Genomic DNA, 27,756 nt, shown 5'->3' on the forward strand with positions numbered 1-27,756 from the left:
TTTTTTGAAAAAAAAGGGAGAAACCCAATTGTAAGCATAATAATGTAAGTTTTGGTGTTTTTAGTCGTTGGCCTTATTTATTCTTCTTTATTTATGTATTATTAATAGATTCTAGAAGTTTGACTGGCTTAGATTGATTAGTTTTAAAAAAACTGAAGTTTAAAGCGAATAACGAATGTTTGCAATTTGGTAAAAAATACCATTTTTTTCAGAATAGAAAGGTTAGCATCAGAGATACGAAAAAATGTTTAAATATTAATATGAAATTGTAGGTAATTTGATTCCCAAGAACTTGGTTTGATAAAATTTGTTCTACGGCAAAAATTGAGTGAATCGTAAATGAGTATACCATCGAAAAACATTGATTTTTTAGATATAAAACCAACACTTTCGATAGCGAATAAATCAAAAACTTAATTTTATCAAAAAAATGTATAGAAAATTTTTTTCCTTAGAATGAATGTTTTTATTAACTTTTTCGGTCAAAATATAATAAAAAATTTCCACCCCCCGAGATGGGATGGCAACCACCCCCATGGTAAAAGCGCCTGTTGGCATCATATAGATATTGATCCATGGACTATCCACTACTTATTCTCAATTTTTAAGCAAATTGATCCATTCTGTAAAAATTGCGAGGTGAAAAGCTTTGGTGCCTGATCCATAAGGAAAAATTTCCTGTAGCTGGCTGTATACCATTAATTACAAAAATTGAAGAAAAAACTCATAATATGAAAAAATGTTTCAAATATTAATTGTAGAATTTATTTTACTGAAAATTTTGTTTTTTTATCATGAATATTTTAGGTTTATTTAAGAAAAATGCACTTTTTTTTTAAATTATAATAATGACATTTTCGATTTAATCAACTATTTTTTCTAAACTAAGCATTACAAACCGGTGGAATCACATGGATTGTATTAATTATACCTAAATAAAGTTAATTTCAAGAGGGTTATTCATTTCTATTAAGATTGTAACGAGGAGGGTTTAATTTTTACATTTCAAAAAGAAAAAAGCTCAGAACGACTTTATTTTCGTCAGAAGTCAGTCAGTTCCTAAGGAAAAAAATTTTGTTAGAGCTTATTTGAAAGATTTTTTAATGAGCTTAAAAATATGTCTGTCAAGTTTTCCCAAAAAATTGCACCACATTCGAGTTATTTGAAATTAAAAGTTCTCCATTTCGAGGTTCTTCGAAAATAACCATCCTTTAAAGAGCAATAACTCAGTCAGTATTGGGTTTACCTAGGTCTTTCCTACGCAAATTTTTTTGTTTTTTATTAGCCACAATTTTGTTCTTAATGATTTTTTCTATAAAATTATTTTTTTTTAAATTATGCTTATGCATGAAAAATGGTTATAAAACGTGAGTTTTGTCAATGAAAAATGCATAGTTTCAATCGCAAATAACTTGAAAAGTGTCAATTTTGTAAAAAAATTATATAGAACAAAATTTACTCAGAACTGGTTACTCTATCGATTTCCATAATTATTTTGATTAAAAAAATTTCATCCTCTAGATGGGGTTGTTTTCACCCCCAGGGCAAAAGCGCAGTTCGGCATAGGGTAGATTTTGAAGAAGAGTGGCAACAGAGTTTAAACCCAAATTTTCATTAAAATCGGTGTTGATTCTCAAGATTCGAGATTTTACAGTTTTTTTACCGCTGATGAATGGTTTCATTGAATGAAAATCGTTGAATGAATGGTAACCGTTTTCATTAATTTAAAAAATATTTATATCCAAAATCCGAAAATGTTGTTCGATCAAACAAAACCTTATGTTGTTCTCTCAAAATGGTTTTCTTAAGCTAAGTTGAGCCAACTGATATGAGAATGGGCTTGCACTTTCTGTGAGAAAGTGATGATGAGTCTCTGCCGAGAACAGAAATAAATGGACTGCGGACGGAAAAGAGTGGGCAACTTGGACGATACCGGTTCAAACGATGCTAGAGCCAAGGTATCAGTACCTAAATTATGCATACTTACTTGTTCATTAATATCCAAGGTCTTATGTTTGTCGTACTATACATAGGATTGGTTTTGCAATGTTTATAAAAATCTATTTTGTATTGAATTATATCAAGAGCGTAATCCTTTGATAGCATCTTCAAGTATTTGGAAGACTTTGATGACCTGCAAATAATCAAAAATATTACAAAAAGTAAGCATGCATCAACTACTGAGTTTCTTTGTACCTATGTATCTAAATATGTACAGCTGGTTCCTAAAAAAACTGATACTGATACGACTCTTAAAAGCGAATTTTGTAGAAAATTGAGCAGTGTATTTTGAAGGATAAATACTTATTATTTACATACTGTCGAATATTTGTCGAATAACTTATTCTGTTCAACCTCAAAAAATGGCTCCACATGCTAGCAAAGAACTAAAAGCAAGAATTGTAACAAAATTAGAAGATGGTTGGACGGTTGGTCACTATCTGCCATAAAGAACCATTTTAAGGTAAGCAGAACAACAGTTTTTAATATTAATAAAAGATGGAGAGAACAAGAAACTCTCGAAAGAAAGCAATGTTCTGGAAGACCAAAAATATCTACGGCTCATGAAGATAGTACGCTTTTGGAGAGATTAAAAGAGAATTCTTTTGAAGATGAGAAAACTGCAAGAATTCAAAATAATATCAATATCAATATTTAGACTTAATAATTATGACAATTTTTATGAATTAACATAATATGTAATCAGTTGTTTCTTTGTTTATTTTATTATTTGTCTGTCATAATAAATATAATATGATGTCAAACCAATCAAATACACTGCTCAAAATGATCAAATCTTACTAAGAGTCGTATGGTGTATTCCACGAATATACGACTGTTTTGGATTATCGCGACAACGAATATTTTAGTGTGAAACTAATAATTACTCCCATAAACAACAATATAATTTGCAATTTACTTTCGTTCTTCATATTTTGCACAGTAAAATATTCGTTGTCGCGATCATCCAAGAGGGTCGTATATTCGTGGAATGGGGTATATCAGTTTTTTTAGGAACCAGCTGTTCATGTATGATAAATTGGAACTAGAAACTTGGATAACAAAAATACTATATTATCCTGACATTCGAAGAATTGAAATACCCACTATAAGTTGATCATTTATGAAATCTTTACACAATGTGGGCAGTCAAGCAAAAAAATATAAAATATTAGATTTTCTACCTTCATTAACACTTTCAAGTCCGCCGACACGGCTCCCGTGTTCCCACTGCTGTCAATCAGATGCTACCGACACGGCTACCGTGTTTACGTTTCAACAATTTTCCAATGACTGTATAAATAGGCACATGAGACAAATATCTGATATTGGCCCGGAGCTGAAAGTGTTGGGTCATATTAATAATCTCCCAGCAGAATCAGCCGAGGTATAATATTAATAAACCAGGGCGCATCTGTAAAAATATTAGTACATTTGGACGTTGAGAGGTGACTCAAATTTTTTTGCAGAAATTGCTTCAAAATAAATCAAATAATAATATTTGATTTATCCTCCCTCTCAGAAATGTCCGGAAAATTGTTTAAATAATCAAAATGTCACAAAATTAAGGAAAAATTCGATTTTTTTCTTGGTTTTTTTGATTATAACTTTAAAAGTATTCATTTCTGAGAAAAGTTGTCCTAACATAAAAATTGCGTAATTAAATTTCCTATAATACAGAATTAGTTAAAAATTTAAAAAATAGTCACCCTTGTTGCAAAATAGCAATAATTTGGAAAAAAACATACAAAAGCAAGTATTGGCATTTTACGTTTTTCAACCATTTATGCTAAACTTAGGACCTTCATATTTCACCCTGAAAAACTTTATGATACAGTAAAACAATACTGTAAATTTCATTAATATCGGTTCAATAGATTTTGCAAAATAAATTTTGCAATCCAGCTTTCGTAAAAAAAATTCATTTTTTCAAAATGTTACAGGACTGAAAATAAAGCAGATAGCAAGTTGAAAATTTTTTTGCGTATAGAAGTGTACTCTACCTTTCATTTGCAATTTTGCAAAATTAAAATCGATTAACACCACGGTGTAAGGAATTTTTTTAAATAAACATTAATTATTGGTGCTACGCGCAGGACAGCGGATAGTTTGCTCTGATTGGGCATTCCAATGACCTTTGATAATAATTGACACATTTTAATTTTTATTACATTTCGATATAAATAAATAAATTTGTTTATTGCATAATAAAAACACATACTCTATCCTTTGAAATAACACTTTTATTAGCAAAAACTTTCTTTGTTCATATATTTTAACTTAAATAATAAAAGTTTATTATTTTTAAACATATGCAATTGTTTAAACAATATTTCACAAACAATAATAAAATTAGTTTGATTTTTGTGGAATTAAAATATTAAAATATAACAAAATATAGAGTAAGAAAATAATATATCAGATAAAGATTGGAAGAAATTTTGGTGGAAATCAATTTGTGTGAATCGAACACCGCTGTCCTGCGCGTAGCACCAAAAATTATTGTTTATTTTAAAAATTTTCTGACGCCGTGGTAATTAATCGATTTTAATTTTGAAAATTGCAAATGAAAGGTACAGTACACTTCTATAAGCAAAAAAAATTTCAACTTGCTATCTGCTTTATTTTCAGTCCTGTAATAGTCTAAGAGCTGGGAGCGGATTTTGTGCGTGATAAGTAATATGGAAAAACTATACGGGGATGTGTTGAATTAGTTGTGTACATGACTTTCACCAACGGCCGGAAACCAGAGTTGGGGCTGAGGGTAGTTATAACGGGTCAAATTCGCGGATTTTATTATTTTTTTTATGACGCTCATGATCGAGATAGTGCACCAAAATTTGGGAATAAGTAGGTCATGACGTACCTAAGTAAAATCTCTAGGGGCTCAACGCTGCGTGGCCGACAAAGGGTGGGGGTAGGGGTGAATATAAAAAATATAAGGGGTTCTTTGCGACGTTGTGATTGAGATAGTGCACCAAAATTTGGGTATAGGTAGACCATGACATAAATAATTAAAATCCCCAGAGCTGGAAACCAGAGTCGGGAAGGAAGGTCCATAAGACGTCAAAGTTCCGTTTTTTATTATTTTTTTTTGTGACGCTCATGATCGAGATAGCGCGCCAAAATTTGGGAATAAGTAGGTTATGACGTAACTAAGTAAAATCTCCAGGAGTGGAACGCTGCGTGGCCGACAAAGGGGTGGGGCAGGGGTGAATATAAAAAAATGTAAGGGGTTTTTTGCGACGTTCGTGATTGAGATAGTGCAACAAAATTTGGGAATTAGTAGACCATGACATAACTAAGTAATATCCCCAGAGGCGGAAACCAGAGTGGCGGACGAGGGTAGTTATAAGGGGTAAAAGTCGCGGTTTTTATTATTTTTTTTGTGGCGCTCATGATGGAGATAGTGCACCAAAATTTGGGAGTAAGTAGGTTATGACGTAACTAAGAAAAATCTTCAGGGGCGGAACGCTGCTTGGGGTACAAAGGGGTGGTAGGCAGGGGTGAGTATAAAAATATTAGGGGGTTTTTGCCGTTGGTGATCGAGATAGTGCACCAAAATTTGGAAATAAGTAGATCATGACATTACTAAGTAAAATCTCCAGGGGCGGAACACTGCGTGGGGGACAAATGTTGTGCCGGGTCACAAAAAAACAAAAAAAATAATACACACTGTGACTTTGACCCCTTAAAACTACCCTCATCCCCAACTCTGATTTCCGGCTCTGGGGCTTTTACTTAGCTAAGTCATGGTCTACTTATTCCCAAATTTTGGTGCACTATCTCAATCTAGCACGTCGCAAAAAACCCCTTGTATTTTTTATATTCACACCTACCCCCACCCTTTTGTCGGCCACACAGCGTTCCACCCCTGGAGATTGTACTTAGTTACCTCATGACCTACTTATTCCCAAATTTTGGTGCATCTCGATCATGAGCGTCACAAAAAAAATAATAAAAACGGCGATTTTGACCCCTTATAACTACCCTCATGCCCAACTCTGGTTTCCGGCTCTGAGCATTTTACTTAGTTATGTCATGGTCTACTTATTCCCAAATTTTGGTGTACTTCCTCAATCACGAACGTCGCAAAAAAATCCCTTATATTTTTTCTATTCACCCCTGCCCCACCCCTTTGTCGGCCACGCAGCGTGCCACCCCTGGAGATTTTACTTAGTTACGTCATGACCTACTTATTCCCAAATTTTGGTGCACTCTCTCGATCATGAGCGTCACAAAGAAAAATAATGAAAACGGCGACTTTGACCCCTTATAACTACCCTCATCCCCAACTCTGGTTTCCGGCTCTGGGGATTTTACTTAGAAATGTCATGATCTGCTTATTTCCAAATTTTGGTCCACTATCTCAATCACGAACGTCGCAAAAAACCCTTTATATTTTTTATATTCACCCCTACCCCACCCCTTTGTCGGTCACGCAGCGTTCCGCCCCTAGAGGCTTTACTTAGTTACGTCATGACCTACTTATTCCCAAATTTTGGTGCACTATCTCGATCATGAGCGTCATAAAAAAAATAATAAAATCCGCGACTTTGACCCCTTATAACTACCCTCGGCCCCAACTCTGGTTTCCGGCCGTTGGTGAAAGTCATGTACACAACTAATTCAACATATCCCCGTATAGTTTTTCCATATTACTTATCACGCACAAAATCCGCTTCTATCTCTCCGACTATAACATTTTGAAAAAATGAATTTTTTTTGCGAAAGCTGTATTGCAAATTTTTTTTTGCAAAATCTATTGAACCGATCTTAATGAAATTTACATTATTGTTTTACTGTATCATAAAGTTTTTAATGGTGAAATATGAAGGTCCTAAGTCTAGCATAAATGGTTGAAAAACGTAAGATGCGAATACTTGTTTTTGTATGGTTTTTTCGCAATTATTGCTATTTTGCAACTAGGGCGACTATTTTTTAAATTATTAACTAATTCTATATTGTAGGAAATTTAATTACGCAACTTTTATGTTAGTACAACTTTTCTCGGAAATGAATACTTTTAAAGTTATAATCAAAAAACGAAGAAAAAAATCGAATTTTTCCTTTAATTTTTGACATTTTGATTATTTAAACAAAGTTCCGGACCTTTTTGAGAGGGAGGATAACTCAAATATTATTATTTGATTTATTTTCAAGCAATTTCTGCAAAAAAATTTGAGTCACCTCTCAACGTCCATCTCAAAACAGATGCGTCCTGGACTATAATAAATATACCAAGGTCATACGCCAAGATATATCAAAAATATTAAGAACATCCAAACCATCAAAAAGAAATTTAACACACGAAGAGAAAACAGCCTTACATAATTTGAAGAACAATAAAAAAATCATCGTGCTACCAGCTGACAATTATTAAGAGGCTACAGTAGCGATCAACAGGTAGCAACAAACGCGTTCCAAGATTGCGGCTCTAATTTTGAATATTTTGTCGAGATATTTGGCACACATATTCGTAATATAATAAAGAATGGCGGTACAGAGATCAATTTCAGAAATATGTTAGTACGTGGACATTACTCTATAACTAAATAAAATATTGAAAAAAGGAGCCTGTACCGCCATTAAGAAGAAAAAAAAAATAAACTTTCTTCAAATAAACTTTTTTATCCCAGCCTAGATTTTGTGTAATTTTGGAACTACTAAAATTTTTTATTTCTAACAAGAAATCGAACATATTATTGGGACCGTGCAAGTTCGGCAAAGCGACCTCTATTTCTACGCTCTGTACTTTTATTCGCACTTTTAATTATATTGGCCAATTATATTAGTCCTGGTTGCTGGATAATTGTCAAGGCCATAGTTCAAAAAAATAATAAGAAGAAAAAATAAGATGCAGGTTATGTTATGCAAACGTAAACAATTGTATGTAGTAAATAAAATTAGTTATTAAAATGCAGTACTGCAACCAAAATACAATTAATTAAATTTACCTTTATATAATAATTGCATATCATATCAATATTCTGGAGCAATATATAATTTTTCTGCTTCAATGACAGAAGGTATGAAATATACGTCAATTTGACAATTTCAATTGACAATATGAATTATTTAAGATAGTTGCAATATTTCTCCGCGACTCGCGCACGGTCGTTTCTCGTTTCCCTTCCAAGTACTTGCACACTGCGAGCAACATAAAGAAATTATCACTGTCATTTTGACAAACCTGCGTCAGATTTTCTCTAATCTGTTCTGTCATCTTTATCTATATCTGTTCAGTGTAGTAGTGTGTTAATAGGGCTTTTCATTCACAGTCATTTGTTTCGAGCTTCTGTCATGTGTCACATAATATTAATATATCTACGTCATACGTTATTGGTATATAACAAACCAAAGACGTATGGCGTAGATATATTAATATTATGTGACACATGACAGAAGCTCGAAACAAATGACAATCGATGAAAAGCCCTATTTAAGAATTCATTTTTGTTGTTTCATAGGAAAGTAGTGTTTATTGATAGTTAATTTATTATATTTGTTGTTGTATACGTTGTTGGTCTCTTTGACAGAATAGATTGTTGTTAATTGTGAGTTTTAGTTATATGTAGGTAAGTAAGTATATTTTACGTAAAAATATTTCGAATTCTAATGCGAACTTTATATTATAAATTAGGAGGATTTTTTATTCTAAGAATATTATCAATAGTTTAACAAAATGGAAAAAGGAAATCAAACGAAAAATAAAGTGAAACCTTTCAAGAAAAAGTCCATTAAAACCATGCCAAAATTATGCGAAAATCGAAATTTGTTTCGCTTCACAACAAAAAATGATTATTTATTATTGTTTTATTATTAGATATTTCATGCAAATACCTTTCTAAGTACCTATCTTAACATAAAATTTTCAACCATTTTGGTTTATTTTTATAAATATATATTTATTATTAATAAAATAGTTTCCTTGATGTTGTTCTGGAGCAATTTCCTTGTGGCATTTTTATAATGAACTATTTTTAATGTGGCTTATTCCCATTAAAAATAGTTTAAAATCGTTTTCTATTACTTCCATTTATCGCGACTATGATATAGTCAAAATATTAATCTTAGATAATGTCAAAGATTACCACTGTTGCCAAAGTTTATAATACTATCTCCCGAAGTTATATTTTGTTGCTACCTGTTGATCGCTACTGTTTACTCTTAATAGTCCATTCACTAGCGGTAAAATATTTAGTCTAAGAGCTAGTGAACCCTCCGAGTAACGGTCTTCCTGTAAGGCTAGAAATTTTTCTAGTGATAATTTATAGCACACCAAGGCTAAAAACCATGACCTGACAGGCCTCAGTGGTGCACGTGTATCTACCAGGTGAATCGAAAAGTGCATAGTTTATGGGTAAAATAAACTTTCTCCTGTAAGGTTTAAATTTAAGTGTGTGTTTGAGTAAGTCATTTAGAAGAAATCTGTACAATGACAGGCGATTTTGAACAGCATAAGACCTTGCCAGGCGAGCTAAAGATTAGGGTTTTTTTCTAAAATTATTTTTTTTGCATCGAACAAAGTTTTTTTTAGATTTTTTGAATCATTCCAAACAGAAAAGGTCTTTAGTAACTTTTCTCTTACTTACAATGAAAGTTTTTGAGATAATAAGCGATTAAAAATTTAAAACTTGCGAAATCGGCCATTTTTAACCCTGAATCGGACATTTACCTGATTATTTCATTCATAGGAGATTCTGACCAATAGAAAGCTACAGACATGCAAATTAAGGTGAAAATTCCACACATGTAATTTTGAACCAATCAAAATACGTTATTTTGACAGATCACCATGGCAACGGAGGTATTTTATCGGAAATTTTTTGCTCGTGGGGTATCCAACAGCGAATTATAGTGGAAATTTTTTGACGTTTACAATGGGTGCGTTCGGACGACCACAGCGGCTGGACAGCTGAGCCAGCAGTAGCTGTCAGACGTCACCGCTGGAAGCCAGCCGCTGAGAGATTTACTAAGCTTTCCCTATCACGGCTGGATACAACCACTCAGCCGATTTCTGCTGACAGCCAGCCGCTATGGTCGTCCGAACGCACCCAATAACAGAACATTTTTGACAGACTGGTTTTTATTTGTTTACATAATTTAGTTTTGATTCATTTTCTATCACTTGTAGTTACTCAAAACTTATGTAAAATTGAAGAATATACTATTTTCTATCTTGAAATGGTATTCCCATGCAACTACAATGAGTAGAAATTACGAATTTGAAAGCCTAAATAATTGCTGACAAAGCTATGGCACGCTATTAATCTGTTCATGCAGCTTTGGATTTTCAAATGCAAATTTGGTGTGGAATTTTCTTACCGAATACCACGCGAAGTCAAATTAATATCCGGAAATTTTTTTTTGATCATGAATATTTTTAGAAAATTTCCAAAATATTCATGATCTCAAAAAAATTTCCGGAAATAATTTGACCTCTAGTGGTATTACTAGTGATAATTTTTGATAATCTCCCGTCGTTAAGCATATTACGTCAGATGCCCTTCGTTGCTACGAAAAAATACATTCAGTGACATTAATGACAAATGTTTTAAAAATTATAAAACTGATGACTTTCAACCGTCAAATACATATTTATAACAACTGTGTGTTTAATTTCACTAATTGGTACTTACATATACAGGATGTAACAAAAATACAGGTCATAAATTAAACCACATATTCTGGGACCAAAAATAGTTCGAATGAACCTAACTTACCTTAGTACAAATATGCACAAAAAAAAGTTACAGCCCTTTGAAGTTACAAAATGAAAATCGATTTTTTCGAATATGTCGAAAACTATTAGAGATTTTTTGTTGAAAATGGGCATGTGGCATTCTTATGGCAAGAATATCTTAAAGAAAAATTATAGTGAAATTTGTGCACCCCATAAAAATTTTATGGGGGTTTTGTTTCCTTAAACCCTCCCAAACTTTTGTGTCCGTTTCAAATACATTATTATTCTGGTGCCATTAGTTACATTAAATATTTTTAAAACTTTTTTGCCTCTTATTATTTTTTCGATAAGGCAGTTTTTATTGAGTTGCGGCTTCTTTTTTAATATGTTTACATAAAAATTTTATGAGGGTTTTGTTCCTTTAAATCCCCCAAATGTTTGTATACGTTCTAATTAAACTATTACTGTGGTACCATTAGTTAAACACAGTGTTTTTAAAACTTTTTTGCCTCTTTGTATTTTTTTGATAAAGCATCTTTTATCGAGATGTGGCTTCTTTTTTAATATGGTTCAAAATATACCTAAGAATGTAAATCATAAATAAATTTTCATATTATTACCAAGTCTCCATAATCGTACTTTACCATATACAAATATGTGGTGGATTTGACAAATATTCAAATATCTCGATAAAAAATAAAAACTGACTTTTGGAAAAAGTACTAAGAGACAAAAAAGTTTTTAAAAACTGGTGTTTAACTAATGGCGCTACAATAATAATTAAATTTAAACGTACACAAAAGTTTGGGGGGGTTTAAAAGAAACAGACCCCCATAAATTTTTTATGGGATGTCCAAATTTCATTATAATTTTTTCTTAAAATAATACTGCCATAACAATACCACATGTCCATTTTTAATAAAAAATCTCTAACAGTTTTCGATATATTGGAAAAAATCGATTTTCATTTTGTAACTTCAAAGGGCTGTAACTTTTTTTCCGTGCACATTTGTACAAAGGTAAGTTAGGTTCAATCGAACTATTTTTGGTCCCAAAGTAGCGATTAATTTATGACCTGTATTTTTGTTACACCCTGTATAAATTACAATAAAATTTTGGTTTTGAACAGTTTTATTCATGAAATAATCGCAACAAATTGCACTCGAACTCTAAAATTAATATAGAATTTTAGAGCTCTTGTGCAATAGGGAACTTGCATAAATTTTTAAATTCGAAAAAAATGTTAAAAATCACAACACAACATAATTTAAAAAATGTATCAAAGATAAAAAAGTTTTGTTTTTCTTTCGATTGGCCCCTAAAGACGATTAAAAATTCAAATTAAAACAGGTGGTCCAAAACGCTTCGTGACGTCACTTGGTTTTACATTTACATTTTTCCAATAAAGTAAACAGAATTTTAAATTAGACGTTATAAACGTCAGTAGAAAATACATTTATGTGACGTTACAAGTGTTTTTGTTCGTTTGAACTATTCATAGAAAAATTCGTACTTTTACAAAATGGTTTTATTTTCAATAGTAAACCTTCGTTCCTTTCCTTCAAAAACAGTATAAAACTACAATTTTAACAAACTGGTATATATTATTACAATGACATACGATAAATGTCATTAGAATATAAATATTTTTGACTTATTCCACGACGATGAGCTTGCCAAATACCCAAGTAGGTGGAGGCCAATAAACTAAAGAAGGAGAAGAAGAATATACCTAAATATAAGGTTGTGTCTAGGTATACGTTACCGTGTACGCAAATAAAAAAGTTGTTGTCAATGATTTCTTATTTTTTATTTGTTTAGTTTTTGTTTTTAAATTAACTACGGAGTGTGGACAATTATTTAGTTCTTTTAATGAGTTTAAGAACATTTTAAAACAGTACGAAAAAGATAAGAGAATATAAATTATTATATATTTTTTTAGTTATAAATGAAATAGTATGTATTACCGTAAAAGATTAAAATAAAAAGAAGACCTAAAGCTTTCACAATAATAATTAACTTGTTCTGAAGCTATTATCCTTGTGGCATTTTTGTAATCAACTATTCTAAATGGGAACTAAGCCACAATTTAACCAAAAAATGATTATATTAACGTTTCGACGTCTAAATCGGACGTCGTTGTCAAAATACAAAATATTATTAAATTCAACAAAAATGGTGTTGCTTAGTAAAAATTTTTTCTAATCATTTATTTAATCTGACTAATTTTTGTATTTTGACAATGACATCCGATTTGGACGTTGAAACCTTAATAAAATCATTTTTTTAGTTAAATTGTGGCTTATTTCCCATTTAGAATAGTTGATTATAATAATTAACTTACGTATAAAAATTATTTTAACAATATTTTTTACGTGTTATGTCAACTAAATACATATATTTATTTTGCTAACTTAAATATATACTTTAATATATACATTGATTGATTACAATTAAGTTTGAAACATCTGAATAGTTCTGCTTCCCTTCCTTTAACAAATATTTTTCTATCAAACACACGCTAAACATATCAAAATAGCATGTACCAAAATATACAGTCACTGCGCACGCTAAATAATAATGTCACTGGCTTGATGAAGTTTAATTCGCGTGTACATACCTAACTTTTTTATTTGCGTACACGTTAGCGTGTACCTAGACACAGCGAAATATAACCATAATAATAACTAATGTAAAACTATGTGACGTCACGGGTCGGTTGAACTATTTTATACCGCTGAAGACTTTAAATACGTATTTCTAAGTTATTACGAGTTTTTGAAGCGTGAAATTTTGGAAATCTCATTTTTAAACAAAACTGAACATTATTATGTAATAAAAAAAATTGTGCAAGTTCCCTATTACTACTGAAAATTTCAATGTTGCCAAGGTAGGTAGATATTCTTTAAACATCGATTGATGAAATCCCGAAGAGTTTTTTTTGCAATACAATATCGATAATCACTTTGTTTTTTAATTGCTAATCAAGCGGGCGCGACACTGTAGTATAAGTGAGGAAGTTTGAGTTTACATAAATTCATTATCTTGAGAATGGAAAAATTTGAAGAGAAATCCTTAGACAGGTCGATTTTTAAATAAGGACTTTTCCCTAATCTTTCCTAAAAAACCCTAATCTTTCCCCTCCACTAGCAAGGTCTTATGCTGTTCAGAATCGCCTGTCATTGTCAAATTTCTTCTAAATGACTTACTCAAACACATACTTAAATTTAAACTTTACATAGGAGAAATTTTATTTTACCCCCTAAACTATGCACTTTTCGATTCACCTGGTAGACACACGTGCAGGGTTGATGCCTGCCTGGTCATGGTTTTTATCCTTAATGTGCTATAAATTATCACTATACAAATTTCTAGCCTTACAGGAAGACCGTTACTCGGAGTAAATTTAAAAGAAGAGCTTGAATTTTCATGAAATTTGGCATACACATCTCTAACCTGTCAAAGAAAAAAAGCTTAAGATATTTTGCCGATGTGTGCTTTTGTCCTGGGGTGACTTTCACCCCTTCTTGGGGGTAAAAAATATACATCAAAATAAGTCCGGAAATGGATAAATGACTAATTCTAAGCAACTTTCGTTCTATAACGTTTTTTCACTCAGTCAATAGTTTTTGAGTTATTTGCGAGTCAATATATTCATATTTCAACAAAACAAAAACACGTTTTTGGACGGTTTTTCGCAAATAACTCAAAAAGTAAGTATTTTATCGAAAAAAATATTCTTAGCAAAAATATAGGTCTCTATGCCGAGTAGAAGAAGAGTTGTAGCTAATGAAAAATAGGTTCATAGTCGTCAAATTCCAAAGCGAATATTTCAACGTGAAATAACCAAAAAATCAAGCACTTTTTGGGGAAATCTCATTACAACTTTTTTAAAGCATTTAAAAAACCCTTTTTTTTGTTTTTTAAAAATAGTTTCCTGCATCAAAAGTAAGCAAATTACGCTCAAGATAAGGTGGTCCCTCTTTTTTTTTGTAAAAAAATCGTGAAAATGACCCCCTAATTAGCATCCCACATGAAATTAATCGTTACTGCTTCACAAGTTTCTTTACTCGTGTATGTATTGTTTATATAGTGCGCTGGAATAAGTGTTACCCCCTTAATAACTTATTTATTTCTAGCACATAAGCAAAACGCTTGGACAGGTCGATTTTTAAAATAATCAAAGTATATTATAACAAAAATAATTCGAACTTTACGCGATCTCTCTTCAGGCAAAACTTTGATTTTTTTAAATGGGAAAGTACATCATGTGATAGCTGTTAAAAGCGTTTGAAATACTGATTACAAACGTGTATAATACTTTAATAGTTTTTTAGGAGCGTAGGCGCAAAATTTCGATCAAATTGTTTTTAAACACATTCAATTTTTTCGAATCCTGAGAAAACTAATAAGTATTTTTTTAAAATTTAATCGCAGAATAAAAGATTAGATTATTACCGACGGCTGAAAGTCCCTTAGAATAAACAAAACATCTGCTCAGCGCGGCAATGTTCCAACGAGAATGGTTCCCTTCGTACCCCAATCAGAGTAAACATATAAATCAAAAATTAATAACCATTTTCAATTTCGTTGAAAAACGAAAATACAGCCACATCATATTCTAGTCCAATCAGAGAGTACAGCAAGCACCTTTACCGGTTTCGTAACTTATTAGTCTCTCATCAGGAGGCACATATGCTGCTCTCTCTGATCCAACCAAAACAAACTCCGGCGTGCAGTCACGGATTGCAACGAACGAAATGGCATAGATGCCCTAGCGGCAACTGCTAGCAAAAGACTAAGTTTTTGAAAATTGAAAATGGTTATTCATTTTTGATAATTTGATGGTTATATAACACAAATAGATGAATGTATGTAATTTATTTAATTTTAAATACATTTTACTGCTGTCAGAAAACAGAAAAAAATTTTATTTGAAAAATAAACATTGCATTTAGCTTAAACTAAATGTTCAAACTGCCAAGAGGCAGGTGGGTGGCAGATTTAACATTGAATTTAAGCGAAAAACAATATCTATTTGTCAAATAAATATTTTTTCCTGTTTTTTGACAACAGTAAAATGAATTTTGAATTAAATAAATTACAAACATTCTTCTTTTTGTCTCAATGACTTTAATTAAATATTTTTTTGAACACCCTGTATAAACAATTACGTTAACGTTCATATTATTGAATAGAGAATTGAATAGCCTTTCAAATGAGCTATCACACGACCCCTATTCTCATTAAAAAAATCATCGATTACGTCATCACTATCAGATGGATGACGTCACTAGTATGATATATTTGTAGGTATGTCAAAAAATCTAAATTTAAAAATAAAAATCGACCTGTTTCAGGATTTCTCCTTAAATTCGCCGGTTTACAAAATAATGAATTTATGCTTTACTTTATGGACGCACTGTATATTAATCACTGGACATCATAATGCAAAAATTATCCATTACCACAGAATACTCTAAATCTATACAAACACTGCTTACATAATACATATTTCATCTATAAGTAACAAAGATATAAACAAGTTGAAGGTGCACCGATGGGTTCTCCACTGTCACCAGTTATAGGAAACTTGTCTATGCAAGAAATAGATCACGTGCACTAGAAATAGCTGGACACAAAACCAAACTTTGGCTTAGATACGTGGTTGCTACTCTTCTTATCATCTGGACGCACAAAGAAGAAAAACTAAAGGTATTTCTAGAACACATTAACAATACCACCGTAAAATTAAGTTTACTATGGAACTGGAAGAAAGAATCAGATACCATTCTTATACCCGCTTTACACCAACAATAAATTGAACAAGAAATTGACCAATTTATTCAAGGCCAAAGTGTTCAAAAAACAACAATTTGACATCCAATTTTGTTCGTTATTAACTTCATGTCAATAAATTCGTGAATTTCTTGGAAGTCAAAGTTTCTTTGACTTCAATAAATTGAAGGAACTTTGAATAAATGTTGTAAACTTGTCAATATTTTCAGTAGTACCAATGCAATGACACAGCATAATAAATCTAGCTATATCTAATTAGAATTATTATGCTGTCACACTGTTCTATTTCGCGCTGTGTCTAGGTACACGCTAACGTGTACGCAAATAAAAAGGTTAGGTACACGCGAATTAAACTTCATCAAGCCAGTGACGTCATTATTAAGCGTGCGCGGTGACTTTATATTTTGGTACACGTTATTTTAATATTTTTAGTGTTTGTTGTTTGTTTGATAGAAAATATTTTTATTAAGGGAAGGGGAAGGGAAGCAAAACTATTCAGATGTTTCAAACTTAATTGTAATAAAACAATATGCATATAAAAGTATATATTCAGGTTAAGCAAAATAAATATTAGTTAACATGATATACACAAAATACTGCTAAAATAATTTTTATACGTAAGTTAATTATACCAGTTTATTTGGTGTTTATTTTTATTTATACAGGGAGTTGAACTTGTTACGATTTTCATAGAAAATTGGTTATAACTTTGTAAATATCCTGTATAACATAATAAACCTTTATATTTTTGTGATATGGAAGTTAAGAAGATTTCGAACATAAAATAAAATATAGGGTGTTCCATTTAAAAAACATAAGTTTGGTCCGCCAGTATATTATCGAACGCCCTGTAACATTCTAACTAATTTTAGTAATTTTGTAATATAAAGCTCAAAGTTTGCTAAAATTTTTGATACTAACTTTTATTGCTATCTATTACTATAGCGGATCTACTGAGCTTTATCACACTAATCAATCGCCCCGTATATTTTATCTTATTACTTCTGCTACCGTTAATCACGAATTTTTGTCTCTTATCTTTTTCATACTGTTTTAGAATGTTGTTAAACTCATTAAAAGAACTAAATAATTGTCCACACTCCATATAGTTAATTAAAAAAAAAAACACTAAACAAGTAAAAAATAAGGAAACTCTTTACAAATCAATATTAAAGTGTAAACATAACCCGATTAGACAAATTCTAACCACACTCTGACACTCGCGATACTTACAGATACTTAATACCACAGCATACACGCGGCTCAAATTAGCGTGTACCAAAAACCCAGTCATAGTACACGCGAAATAATGACGTCACTGACTTGATGACGTTTAAGCGTGTACCTAACTTTTTTATTTGCGTACACGTTAGCGTCATTTCTATTTCGTCAATTTCTTCACGTGAAATTGATAACGAACAAACTTAGATGTCAAAGTGTGCTTTAACACGTCAAATTTGGCCTTGAATAACTTGGTCAATTTCTTGTTCAATTTATTGTTGGTGTAAAGCCGGTATTAGATGTGTTAACAATAAAGAAGAAGGACGCACAGGCCTTACAGTGTATCGAAAACCGACACATACCGATAGATATCTACACGCCACATCACCATCCTGCTAAATACATTCAGTCATCAAATCTTTGATTACATGATCCGAAAGACTGACAGACGAAGAACATCAAAATGAAGAAATACATAATGTGAAAAAAACGTTAAGAAAAAACATACATCGAAAAAGCTCAGAATGTTCAAAGAAGAATTAAGGACCCAACAAAAGACGAAAACCGATCGGCAAAACCATTCTGCCATATTTAAAGGGTATAACAGAGAAAATAGGGAGAGTGCTGAGAAAACACTAAATAGAAAAGATTTTTAACACGGACAGAAATATCTCGACTATTTTACCAACAGCAAAATCAAAATATCGTTAGAAAATCAAGGAGTATACGATATTCCATATGGGGATTCCAGCGTAACACAAGTGGAAAGGGACAATTTCAAGTGGGAGCAGCTTGAGCATGCGCCGCATGTGCGATTTTCATGTATTTCGTCCCCCGAGAAAACATCTCACGGGTCTGCTGGTACTGGACTGGGTCTCGTCACAGCCGCAGAAATTCTGGAAACAAGGAATCCTTCGGCTCGTTAATCAACGGGATTGTTGTGCTCAGGCCAATGGTAAATATACTTTAATACACCAGGGAAATAAGGCAAAAATATACCATGTTCGGGAGGGTCTAGGACATTTCGCCGTCGCCGTTTCGCCGTCGCCATTTCGCCGTCGCCGTTTCGCCGTCGAGCCATTTCGCCGTCGCCGTTTCGCCGTCGAGCCACTTCGCCGTCGAGCCATTTCGCAGTCGCCATTTCGTTGTTAGAATTCGTACTTATAATTTCGGGATGATCATTACTTGTATATAAGTTTTGAATGGTTTTCGAACGATTATATACTATCACTTTTGCATAATTAAGTTTTTTATTTTTGATACAGTAAAAACAATTGAAATTGAAATCCCTTTTCTCAATATTGTTTATTTCCGGGAATCTGATAATAGTCATATTTATCTATTTAATGATTTGTTTTTGGTTTTACTAGCAACATCAGCATTTTATTTACACTGATATTTAGTATAAAAAAAGTTAGTATGTTATCACGTTCTTGCGACATTTAGTATAAAAAAGTTAGTATGTTATCACGTTCTTGTAAACTTAACCAATGCCCGGATGGCGACGGCGAAACGGCCCACGGCGAACTGGCTCGACGGCGAAACGGCCGACGGCGAAGTGGCTCGACGGCGAAACGGCGACGGCGAAATGGCGACGGCGAAACGGCGACGGCGAAACGTCCCAGTCCGTGTTCGGGACACTTGAGCAGCCAGGTTGCAAATGGGTTTTTTGGGTACTAGGTCCAGCGATATTTAAACGGATCATAGCCAATACATGTATTTCGGCTCTAGGCGGTTGGCCAACAAAATATTTTCAAATAATTATTATATTATACAAGTACAATACCTCAGTCGACTGCTGGATTCTGAACTAAGCTACGTAAATGCAAAAGCCCGCCTACATTTACAATTTCATTCTGTTTTAAATCAACCGAACGAGTCTAGAGGTGGGCTAATTTACGATAGTGATATTTTATTCATTGTGATTTTTGTCTGTAACTGAATCAGTCATTGTGAAAACAATTCATGTTACAATGTGTAAACTTTTAAGGAAACGTAAAAATATTTTCATTAATAGTTGGATATTCCGAGATAATACAATATTTTATACAGTGAGCACGTAAAGGTTGGAATAAATTCATTTTCTCGAGAATGGACGATTTTGGTAAAAAATCCCAAAACAGGTCAATTTTTATTTTCAAATTACGACTTTTTGACATATGTATCATACTAGTGACGTCACCCATCTGTACGTGATGACGTCATCTATAATTTTTTTAAATGAGAATAGGGGTCGTGTGATAGCTTATTTGCAAGGTAATTCAATTCTCTATTCAGTAATATAAACATTAACTAATTATTTATACAGGGTGTCCAAAAAAAAATTTTTTGAATTAAATTTATTGACAAATAGAAGAATTTGTGTAATATATTTAACTTAAAATACATTTTACTGCTGTCAGAAAAAAACAGGAAATAATGTTTATTTGACAAATAAATATTGTTTTTTGCATAAACTCAATATTAAAGCCGCCACCCACCTTCCTCTTAACAGTTTGAACATTTGATTTAAGCGAAAAAGAATGATTATTTTCCAAATAAACATTTTTTCTGTTTTCTGAGAACAGTAAAATGTATTTTGAACTAAATAAATTACATTCATCCTTCTTTTTATGTCAATAACTTTAATTCAAAACAATTTCTTTTGGACACCGTATATAAATAATTATGTAAATGTTTATATTACTGCATAGAGAATTAAATTACCTTTCAAATGAGCTATCACACGACCCCTATTCCCATTTAAAAAAATAATCGATGACGTCATCACGCCCAGATGGGTGACGTCACTAGTATGATATATATATGACAAAAAGTCGTAATTTAAAAATAAAAATTGACCTCTTTCGGGATTTTTTTTTAAAATTGTCCATTCTCGAGAAAATTAATTTATTCCAACCTTTACGTGCTATCTGTATAAGTATTATGGGTTATAAATGAATCTTTCTGAAAGGCAAAACAAGTTTAAATGTTTATGTATAATGTAATTGTAAATTTAATGGCGTTGAAAAGCGTCGTCATTTTACCCAAAATATGTTCTTAGATTGTTTTCGCAATGACCGATTCAATTGTGATTTAACAGAGCAACGAAATATTCGTATATTAAACTCCTAATAAAAAGTGTTACCACTGTGGACCATCGCAAAATTCTACACGTGTTATTATTTTGTTTAGGTCACTATTACAAAATTGGGTTTGCTATTAGAACGCATACCATGCCATTAGTGCCAAACAAAAATAGAAAAATTTAGTAGTTTATGGAACGTTTTTATATAAGTGGATGATAATTATGTATTCTCCTTTTCATGAACATTTTTCAGTGCGTCACAAATTATAGAAAAAAAGGTAAGTCCGTGATAATACACATTTATGACATTTATTCTAACATGACATTTTAGTTAAATCTGGCAGTTGTCAAATTTTATTTTCAATTTGGAATAAAACCAAATCAATTGTGTCTATTGCATTTATAAAATGGTATTTTCTTTCATTTGTATAGTCTTATAAATTGTACAGATTATATTGATAATAGTATTATTTTATTTAATAAATAATCCTTTTTTGATTATGGCGCCATCTATCGACAACTAGAATAATCACCAAACTAGAATAATTACCAAATTATTCACAGACGTGCCTTTTTTTCTGTCACATACAATTTAATGCGTTAGAGAGAAATCGAAAAACTGTGACGCACTGAAAGATGATCATGAGAAAAAGAATATCATGCAATATTTGTAAGATAAAGCTGTCTTATCAAACTTAGAAAACAAAATTTTAATACATTATTGTTTCCTATAATGCACAAAATGTTAAAGGTGGTACAAAATGATGTGAAAATGAAACATTTTGGATGCTTTGCACACACAATAAATAAACTTTATTGTGAACGATGGCTTAAAGGATGAGGAAATCAGCCACAATTTAACTTAAAAAAATGATTTTATTGACGTTTCAACTTCTACCTCAGATGTTGTTATCAAAAGTGATATAAGAAAATCATTAAAAATTTAATCAAAATAAAAAATACCATTAGCCACTTTAAAAAGAGTTCTACAAGCAACTGCTAAACTTTTAGATTTTGAAAAAATCCAGGAAACGGGAATCCTCTCAAATTACTGCAAGATGTTTCCACATGTTGTAATTCGACATTTTATATGTTGGAAAGATTTATTCAGCTAGAAGAAATTGTTAAGGCTATTATAAGCATAACAAATATGTACGTAAACACTAGTTCAACAGTGTATGAGTATTTTATTAAACTGTCGATAAACTGTTTCAACTTTTCTTGGCAGAATAAGGTTTCGACTAATTCCTTTTAAGGATCCAACAAATGCGGAAATAGCACAGAAAATAGAATCGCTCTTATTGCAGAAAAACTTGGAATGGAACAAAAAAATAAAGGATTTACGACTCAAATTTTATTAGAACATGAGAAAACATCTGCAGATCCGGATACCTAATAGTAACTAATAAGTATTTGTAGCAAATACTGGTATTTAAAGTTTACTTTGTATTTCGTTTTTAAGAGGGTAGGCGCAAAATTTCGGGACAATTCTATTTAAATGCATTTATTTCTTTCGAATCCTAAGAAAACTAGTAAGTATTTTTGAAAAATTTAAAAGCAGAATAAAAAATTACATAATTACCGAGCGCTAAAAGTCCCTGAAAACTTCTATAATGTGTTCTATAACTTCTAATATAAGTTACAGCGGTAAAAAGAAGAGAAAATTGAGTGTGATTTTTAATTTCAAATATCTCATTCAAATGACAGTTTTTTTATTCTAATGGACTTTCGGCCCTAGATAATAATGTAATCTTTCATTCCGCGTTTATATTTTTCAAAAATACTTATTATTTTCTTAAAATTCGAAAAAAATGAATGCATTGAGAAAGCATTGGCCCGAAATTTGGCGCCTATGCTCTTGTTAGATTTTCTAATAACAATTAAGACAATGAAAAAAACATGAAATTATTTATTAATGCAATATTATTTTCATTACAAAAACTCTTTTTGAATAAAATTGTTTCTCATTCTAACAGACCTAATTTTATAATCATGACCTAGACTCTAGACAAAATAATAACTATTTTGTTGCTCTGTTAAATCACAATCACAGATAAAAATTACGATGGGTTACGGTTACATGATTTCAAATACTTCTAGCCCACCTCTAGGTCAGAATCAGGTATAAGAATTATTATACGACCGGTTCCTATGGGTCCGCCTCGCGATCGCGCCAAGGAATAGAACCGAACCGACCGGCGACCTAACTACATGCAGAAGGCGATTGCAGAATTTGCAGATCATTCTAGCTTTTTGTGCATACGCGGTACGAATAGATTATTTCATTTTTATAAGTTTAAGTTTATGGATACGTACCTATTTAAAACATATTTTTTCACCTAAAATATTGTCTGAAGCTATTTCGTTGTGGCGTTTATGTAATTTATTATTCTAAATACGAAATAAGCCACAATTTAACTTAAAAAATTATTTCGTTAACTTTTATTTCGAACGTCGTTGTCAAAATACAAAATATTAATAATTTAAACAAAAATGTTGTAGCTTAGTAAAAAAAATCTTCTAATAATTGACGATATGAATGAGTTAGAATAAATTATATTATTAGAAGAATTTTTTTTTACTAAGCAACAACATTTTTGTTTAATTTATTAATACTGTTTATTTTGACAACGACGTCCGAAGTGGAGGTCGAAAAGTTAACAAAATCATTTTTTAAGTTAAATTGTGGCTTATTTCCCATTTATAAAAATAAATTACACAAACGCCACAAAAAATAGCTTTAGAACAATATACATAATATTATGTATAATGCCAATCATCACTATCCGTAAATAGATACACATGAAATATTTATCACTATAAATATTAAAATAAATATTTTAGGTTAAATTATATGTTTTAAATACATATCCAAAAACTTATAAAAATAATAACCCATTCGTACCGCGTATCTGCAATCGCCTTGTCTGTGCATGTAGGTAGTGGGTTCGGTTCGGTTCTATTCCTTGGCGCGGTGCGGACCCTTAAGTCCGATTATGTACTTTCGGCTCATTCGGCTGGGCTCGCTATTTTAGTAAACTCCCAAAAAGAGAGATAGAAGTAGGAGGTTCTAGTTCAAAGATATTTTCTACATGCCAATGTTAATGTTGCTATGATTTCTGGTTTTAATGTCTGGAACTTTTATATTGGTCCACTATCTCAAATGCAGTTCAAACACTGTGTCTTAAAAAGCTATGTTCCATATTTCTTTAATTTATACTGTATACCTAATACATTATAAATACAAAAATGCCCGTCACAGTTTGGACGAGAAATTTAGTTATTAACAAATAAGTGTCAAAAATGAGAGTTTTTTCGTTTAAATCGCTACAGGTAAAAATAGGGTAATTAAATGTCTTATTGATAATATTTTTCTTTTAGTAGATGAGCCAAGGTTTAAAATAGCGTTTTTTGAATTTTGGTCCGATTATTCGTTGCTTCGGATATTGTAAAATAAAACTACAATTTCGAAAATAAAAAGTTTGCTATAACTTTTGCGAAAATGAATTTAGGACTTTCATATTGCACAAAAAGTTGAATCAAACAGTCCATACAATGCACAAAAAATTTTAAGACGATGCGTCAATTAGTTTAAATTTTATTCAATTTGTTTATCCCAAAGAGCTTTTTTTTGCAATATTATTGTTCAGAAAATAATAATGATATAGCAATTCTGTGAAAACAACAAGAAAGAAGAATAGTCATGTTTTCAAAGTATTAAAAAAAATCATTAAAAAGCCATTTTAATCACTCAGAAAACATTTTACTAAAATAGAGTAATTTTTTGCTTATAAAAAATTTGAATAACTTTGTTAATATTGACTGTAGGCTAAAACTACAATGGAATTTGAAAAAATGGTACTTTTTTTATTTAATTGACGGCTACTTTGTTTATAACAATTAAGCAACCTAACTAGAGCCATTTTGAAGATAAAGATATATAGGTTATGTGTGAGTATACTTTAAACCTCAACAGAGTGATTAATAAAGCTTTAAAAATGGCGTCCGAACGGAATTAATTCGTGGTCGGTGGAGGGTAATTACTAAAATACGTGCATTCAAAAAATGAAACTGATTCTGCAAACATATGCTGCAATTAATATCGCTGGAACTTGTTATTGGATTTTGATTATAATTTTTTTAATTTGTGTGTACTCGTAGTCTTGTAGAGTACGTTATGTACACACAACCCCACCTAACATTACAAAATGTTAGGGGGAAGTCCCCTTATCACTCAGGGATATGAAAAATAGATTACGACCGATTCTAAGACCTACCGAATATACATATATAATTTCATAAAAATCGGTCCAGCGGTCTCGGAGGAGTATGGAAACTAACACTGTGACAGGAGAATTTTATAGATGTAAATATATAGATGGCTATTAACAAATAGGGGTTGGCGATAGAAGAGTGAAAATGAAGGGTTATACGTATTTTTTAATTCTACATCCTATAAAATTAAGGTAGATAATTTTGTCCAAAAAAATAAAAAAAAATGTCAGGGGCAACCCCCCTTATAACTTATGGGTATAAAAAATAGACTAAAACCTCTTCAACGTCCTACAGGATAAACGTTTAAAATTTTATAAAAATCGGCCAAGCCGTTTCGGAGTATTATGGCAACTAACACCGTTACAGGAGAATTTGATGTATATAGAAGTAACTGCGAATTAAATAATAAAAGTTACTTTGAACCTAATTAACCTACGGAAAATTTTTTTTTCTGAAAATTCGTATAAAAATATAAGCTTTTGAAATCCTAAAGTAGATGTACTCTATAGTCAATATTAACAAAGTTATTCAAACTGTTTAGAAGCCAAAAATGACTCTATTTTACTGAAACTTTTTTCGGAGTGATAAAAACGACTTTTTAATGATTTTTTTTTCAATACTTTAAATATATAACTACTATTCTTGCACATGGTTTCCACAGAATTGCTATGTCATTATTATTTTCTGAACAATAACATTGCGAAAAAAAGCTCTTTGCGATAAACAAATTGAATAAAATTTAAACTGATTGACGAATAGTCTTAAAATTTTTTGTACATTATATGGAATGTTGAACTTAACTTTTCGTGCAATATGAAAGTCTTAACGCCATTTTCGCAAAAGTCGTGGAACATTTTTCATTTTTTAAATTTTAGTCTTATATTGCAATTTCCGAAGCAAAAAATGATCCGACCAAAATTCAAAAAGTGCCATTTTAAACCTTGGCTGATCTACTAAGATACGATTACTCTAAATAATATATATAATTACCCTATTTTTACCTATAGCGATTTAAACGAAAAAACTGCCATTTTTGACCCTTATTTGTTATTAACTAAGTTTCTCGTCCGAACTGGGACGGGCATTTTTGTATTTATAATGTATTAGGTATATAATACCCAAAAAATCTATTTGCAACTTGGCTGCTCAAGTGTCCCGACAAAAACCTTATTTCCCTGGAGTATAAATAATAAAGATTTCATTTATACCCACAGTGTGATTTCGTACCTTTTCATTTTAACAACCTACGTATTTATATTCTAACAAAAGTAGCTTCTATAAGTTTGCTATACAGAATATGGAAACTAGCAAAGCGGTAATGAACTTATGGTACAAGTGCATTACAGAAAGAGGCTTTACAGAAATAGTATCTTGCATGATCAAGTAAGTATGTTACAATGAACAAATTAATGGATGGAGATAACTGGAGAATATTAAACACCTACTTCTACCTTGCAAACTGTAAATACTTTATAACTTAAGAAGTAAAAAGATTTCCTTTGTAGATAATATATAAATTTTTATTAAAATTTTTCTTAAAAAAGATTTAAGTTTGACTAAAAGTACATCACAAACTTTTTCTGTCTTATCAGATCATCATCAGGTTAAACTCCAGACCTTAGTAGTTGAAACTAGCCACAGAAATTGGTCACGTGATGACCTTTGTATTACACAATTTGAGCCATTTAGGCTTAATCAAAAGCGACACTCACAAGTGCGCTTTTTAACACAAGTGTTTTAATGCGCCTTTTATGGCGCTGCTAAGCAGCGCTGCAGAGTGGGCCCCGTGTGTTTCTACACTTATGCCTTTATCCAGGCCTTCGCAAAAGTTTGAGTTGGAACGATCTATTATAATTTACCCAATTAATTCTGCTGATTCTACTGAAGTATTTATTCACTTTCACAATAATTATTATTTATGGTAATAGTCCATTGAAATGTTACATTTAGGGTTGCATTTCTTAGAGGAGCCAATTCTATTTGTTTAATATGTAGGGGGGTTCAGTAGAAGCTTAAGTTCAAGTTTTTGGGGTCGCCACCCTTGTCCCCCGGCCGCCATATTGGAAAAAGGGGTGCAAAGGGCTTTCGCGCTGTATCTCCTAAACTAGCAATCCCACAGAAAATTTAATTACACATAAAATGTAGCAAATTAAATTTTCTACAATTTTATATCTATTACTTTTTATAGTCAAGTGACCAACAAAAAAGTTATAAACAAAATTATGAGAAAATTTTGTAAGAAGTTTCCTTTTGGAGGTCATAACTTTTTTTTTTAGTTTATTTCACAATAAAATATACCTACTCATAGCGATTTTGTAGAGGATTTTTCAATGAACAATTTTCACTATAAAGTTGTTTAATTTTATTTATTATCTAGGTTTTACAGCGCTCCAATCTTGACCAGATTCTCGAATTCTCATAGGAATACAATAAAAAAAATACTTTATTTTAGTCGAGCGGCAGCAATCGTTATGCCCACCACGATTATCAAATTTAAGGTGAATGACCAATTTTGGTCTATTTTTATGTTTTCGAGGTCACCGAATCCGAATTTGAAGTTTATTTTTATCTAGATTTGGTGGAAAATGTTCAAAAATCAAATTTTATACAAAAATGCCGAAAATAAATTTTGATGATTTTTCAAATTTACCTCGCTGTATCTTTGGTCGCTGTAAATATTTCCTTTTGAAAATTTTACTGTGTCATC

The 27,756-nt window shown here is 31.5% G+C and overlaps 2 protein-coding genes across 3 annotated transcripts in view; one reads left to right on the forward strand and one right to left on the reverse strand.

Moving 5' to 3' along the window:
* Positions 1-27,756, reverse strand: part of LOC114333175 (uncharacterized) — a 412,711-nt gene that overhangs the window by 58,373 nt on the left and 326,582 nt on the right. For both annotated transcript variants that reach the window (XM_050650379.1, XM_050650378.1), the window contains exon 11: positions 1,988-2,134. In XM_050650379.1, the coding sequence (XP_050506336.1) occupies positions 1,988-2,134 (147 nt within the window). The remainder of the gene's footprint in view (positions 1-1,987; positions 2,135-27,756) is intronic.
* Positions 1-27,756, forward strand: part of LOC114333172 (paxillin-B) — a 289,103-nt gene that overhangs the window by 44,461 nt on the left and 216,886 nt on the right. The window lies entirely within an intron of this gene.

This window comes from Diabrotica virgifera, chromosome 5, assembly GCF_917563875.1.
Source record: "Diabrotica virgifera virgifera chromosome 5, PGI_DIABVI_V3a".
Lineage (NCBI taxonomy): Eukaryota > Metazoa > Arthropoda > Insecta > Coleoptera > Chrysomelidae > Diabrotica > Diabrotica virgifera.